General features: G+C 47.4%; 1 protein-coding gene across 1 annotated transcript; it reads left to right on the forward strand.

The window, feature by feature from the left end:
• The first annotated feature begins 1,453 nt into the window (after positions 1-1,453).
• On the forward strand, positions 1,454-3,283 carry LOC147631682 (AT-hook motif nuclear-localized protein 16-like). Its single transcript, XM_086808194.1, has one exon. The coding sequence runs from the start codon at positions 2,003-2,005 to the stop codon at positions 2,831-2,833; it is 831 nt and encodes a 276-aa protein (XP_086664320.1). The 5' UTR covers positions 1,454-2,002; the 3' UTR covers positions 2,834-3,283.
• Positions 3,284-4,176: the final 893 nt, after the last annotated feature.

Raw genomic sequence — 4,176 nt, forward strand, 5'->3', positions numbered from 1 at the left:
CCTTATATAAAAAGATTAATTAAGGTGAGCTTTCACCTCAAACATTTTTTAAACTTAAATGTATACCTAGGTCGTATCTAACTTTCAATGTTTCGCCTGCTTAGGAAATCGGTTCGCGCGGGGCTCCAAGGGCACCATCAACTGATACGACCATGGCCTTTGGCTCATATGGGATTCATGAGTACATTTAACTCAATTTTCTAAGGACATACTTATATATAGATTGATAGACCCCAGAGCACAATTTTCTACTCTACTTTTATCAGGGCTTCCATGCTTTGGACAACATACTGCCACCCCGCTTTCTTCTGCAGCTTGTCCGAATGCTTCATGTGCTCTTTTAATATTTAATCGCAACACCTGTAACTATAACCTAATGCTTCATGTTGATCTTTTTCAATAAGTTTTTCCAAAAGCTTATGCTTCATGTTGCTAATTCTAATATTTGTTTGCAATACCTATCTTTGGGCGACCCAATAATTTCAAGCAGCTTTCATGTAGTAATAATTAACTGGAGCGTATGCCGTGGTGCGAAGAGATATTGCGTCATGATGTGAGGTGTTTCAAAGAAACATGGGCGCACATGCACAGTGGAATTGAAGATGACAACTATTTATTCTTGAAGGTCAACAATAGGGCCGTGGTTTATGGGACTATCCCAACTGTCGGAAAGCCGGCTTGACTTGAATGGGAAAAAAAACAAAATAATAATAAATTCATCGATTCTACCCTTGGAAATGTACTTGGAAATAGGGGGTAATTTTTATTGGGTTTGAAAAAAAAGGGGAACGTGCACCCGAGGGAGGGGGCTGCTCGAAGCGAATAAAGTTTTTGGGGGGTGCGTCTTGAGAGAAAGTCGCTAAATTGCGTTGGGGAGGCAAGAACAGATCTAAGGGGAGATTTATTTTATGGGATTAATCCAATGCTTTGGAGGGCGCAACAATAATGTATGGTTTATAATTGAAGGTTAACTGTATTAGGAGGGAGAGAGAGAGAGAGAGAGAGAGAGGGGGGGGGGGAGATCCCTCTCTCTCTCTCTCTCTCTCCGAGAGGGGCATTCGATTCGTGCATGGTCTGGGCCTCGCAGACAGGAAGCCGCTTAAGCCGGACTCCGGACATAAATAAATGGAAAGGTGGAGCGAATGTCAGCCGTTAGATCTGGCATTACACACTCGGTACATGGTACACCACATTAGGGCACGCATAGCGACAAAGCCCGATGCCGCCCACGTGGCCCACAGTGTACTAGAATCCTTGTTATTAGGGTTTTCTCTTGCTAAATTGTCGTTATCGTTATCCTCGTTTCGCGCTCTCTCTCTCCCTCTCTCTCTCTCTTTCTCACACTGACACACACACTGTCTCACACACACAGTGTCTCTCTCACACACACACACACACACACGATTTTGTTTATTTAACCGTGCACTTCTTTTTCACCTCCGCTTGCATCACCCCCTCTCATTTTTCTATATTTTGTTGGCTTTCCCTTCCCTCCTTGACCTGATCCTGCCTCATGTAGCTCCACACATGCTTCCTCAGTAGAGTACTAGCTGCTAATGCCCCCTGTACTGTTCCTTCCTCTAGCTTGCTCTTCCCCCCTTGCAGCAGCTTCCTTTCTCTTTTTCTAACGCACACTCTTTTTCGGCCGAATCTAGCTCTCTTCGGAACCCCTGCGCAGATCTATTGGGCCTAGCAGGGCTACCCTTTAAGCTAGTTTTGATAGCTGCTACATGGCGTCCGCTTCACATTCCTGCAATCGTCAATCGAACTCAAGAGATGTACACTCAACTGTGGGATCTTGATGTGCTACCATCCCCAAATCAGATCGCTTGCAAAACTTGATTGATGTAGGTGAAGGACTCTTTAGGGCACGGCCATCTCCTTCTCTCTCTCGTCCACCCCACTGACAACCACGGCAAAATCAGATCGTGATTCTAATCAGCCAAGCGCCTTCCCATTCTATGTGAAAGCCTTCCACCCTCCCAATTCAGGGAATGCATCTATGGCAGGTCACCTTGGAGCAGGTCTTCTAGGGCATTCATTGTCCTCTCAAGCTCCGCACTTGCAAAACGCAAACTCTGACGAGGATACCAGTGGAAACAGCGCAGGTCCCGCTGGCAACAACATCAACAACAACAATAACTTGGCCATCACGACGACAGGAGAAGGAGGGGAGGCGCCCAGGAGGCCGAGAGGGCGGCCTCCAGGGTCCAAGAACAAGCCCAAGCCGCCCATCATCATAACACGGGACAGCCCCAATGCTCTCCGCGCTCATGTTCTGGAGATCGCCAACGGCTGCGATGTTGGAGAGAGTGTGGCGACTTTCGCGCGCCGGCGGCAGCGCGGTGTGTGCATCCTGAGCGGCAGCGGTACAGTCACGAACGTTACACTGCGGCAACCTGCAGCCCCAGGCGCGACGGTTACTCTGCACGGCCGCTTTGAAATCCTGTCCCTGTCGGGGTCCTTCCTGCCTCCCCCGGCCCCGCCCGGCGCCACAGGCCTCACCATCTACCTTGCGGGCGGCCAGGGCCAGGTCGTGGGCGGCAGCGTCGTGGGCGCCCTCTTAGCGTCCGGCCCAGTGGTGGTTATCGCGGCCTCTTTCCTCAACGCCTCCTACGACCGCCTCCCTCTCGATGAAGATGAAGCTTTGCCTCTTCAAGCTGCCGGCGGCCTCGCTTCCCAGTCTGCTGGTCTTGTTGCGCCTGCCCAGATGAACGACCCCTCCAATATGGCCCTCTACAACGTCCCCCCGAACCTCCTCACCAATTGCCAGCTTCCAGATGTCTACGCCTGGGCTGCAGCCGGCGGTGGCGTCCGGCCTCCTCCTTACTGACTGCACCTGCCTGTCTCTCCATAGATTCTTGCAACCGGCGCTTCCTGGTGGGCGGGCGGATGCATAGCAGCAGATCATCAGCATGACCTAGTAGCTACACAAGAGTGCTGTTTGACCCATGATCAGAAACTGCAACAGTCGACCAGGTCAGCAGCACACTCTTGGGTGTATGAAATAATGTGCTTGTTTGCGTGTTTCCAACGTGTTTGTGTGTTCAGTCACTTGCTCATGTACTTAAATTTAGGACCTTTTCTGCAAAAAAAAAAAAAAGGAGCAGATTTTGAATTAGACGTTGAGACGGGCTCAATTTGAACATTAACGTCCCTTCCTTTTTCTTAACTTAACACTAGTGTTCTTTTCTTTTCTGAGATTGACGTTGAGAACAGTGCTGATCAGTATTCTTGTAATGTTTCTGTCTGCTCTGGATTTATGGACACGGATGTGCTATAATCATGTACCCAGTGCCTACCCAGCCATTCCTACATGGACTTTCAGTACATTAACGTTAAAATAGTAACCTTGATATAACTGGTGCTAGACAAACTGTTCAAAACGAAAGCAGCACCTGCAGAGACTGATAAGGCTTTTTGGGAAGTTTTACCTGCATGAAAGCCGAGAACCAGGAAGTCCTGAGTGTCATTCGACCTTAATTTTCAACTGGACCAGTTTCTTCCCTTTCCTCTTAGATGAATATGGACCCCCCTGTCTCCATGTATTCCTGTATGCACGCACGCTGCTACAGGCGTCTATAATATCATGATATTATAGATTGAAAAACAAGGATTACAAAAATTGCACTGCTGTCTCGGGAATCTTTCTGAGATGATTCAAGAGCCCCTTGACCTTAATGGGATCATTTCCATATCCCAACTTTTCCACATTCTCCTTCATTGCTCATATTGACCACATTCATGGAGCTCCCCGACGCGAACACAGTGTTTTGGTTAGGTTTCTTCGGTAGCTCATAACTATCAGTATAACAGATTACGCTCCATAAGTTGCTCAGTGTGCTTTCAAACAATATTAAAAGAATTTGTATTTCATGTGCATGTGCATGAAACAGGACTAAGATCACACCCTTTCGATCCTTACTTTCGTGTTAAAGGCTTATATACATATACAAGCTGGCTTCGAGTCCAATGTAAAACTTCTTGGTGAGTCCGGTGCGATACTCGATCAAGGTTTACTCAAAGCTTGAATGTCTTCTTTGTAGAAGAAGGCAATTCAAAGTTGATATTGACACGCAAGTAAATCTAAGAAAAGTGCTGAGTAGAGTAGAGTCGACACATCTCCTATCGATATAATACTTTGTAGCCTCCCATTGTTGAAAAATGCTTTTCATA

This window comes from Cibotium barometz, chromosome 14, assembly GCF_041138505.1.
Source record: "Cibotium barometz isolate CiBa-2024 chromosome 14, ASM4113850v1, whole genome shotgun sequence".
In the NCBI taxonomy this organism is placed as follows: Eukaryota; Viridiplantae; Streptophyta; class Polypodiopsida; order Cyatheales; family Cibotiaceae; genus Cibotium; species Cibotium barometz.

What these genes read in the sequence shown, in the direction of transcription:
- LOC147631682 (XM_086808194.1), top strand. Translation starts at nt 2,003, where the DNA reads ATGGCAGGTCACCTTGGAGCAGGTCTTCTAGGGCATTCATTGTCCTCT.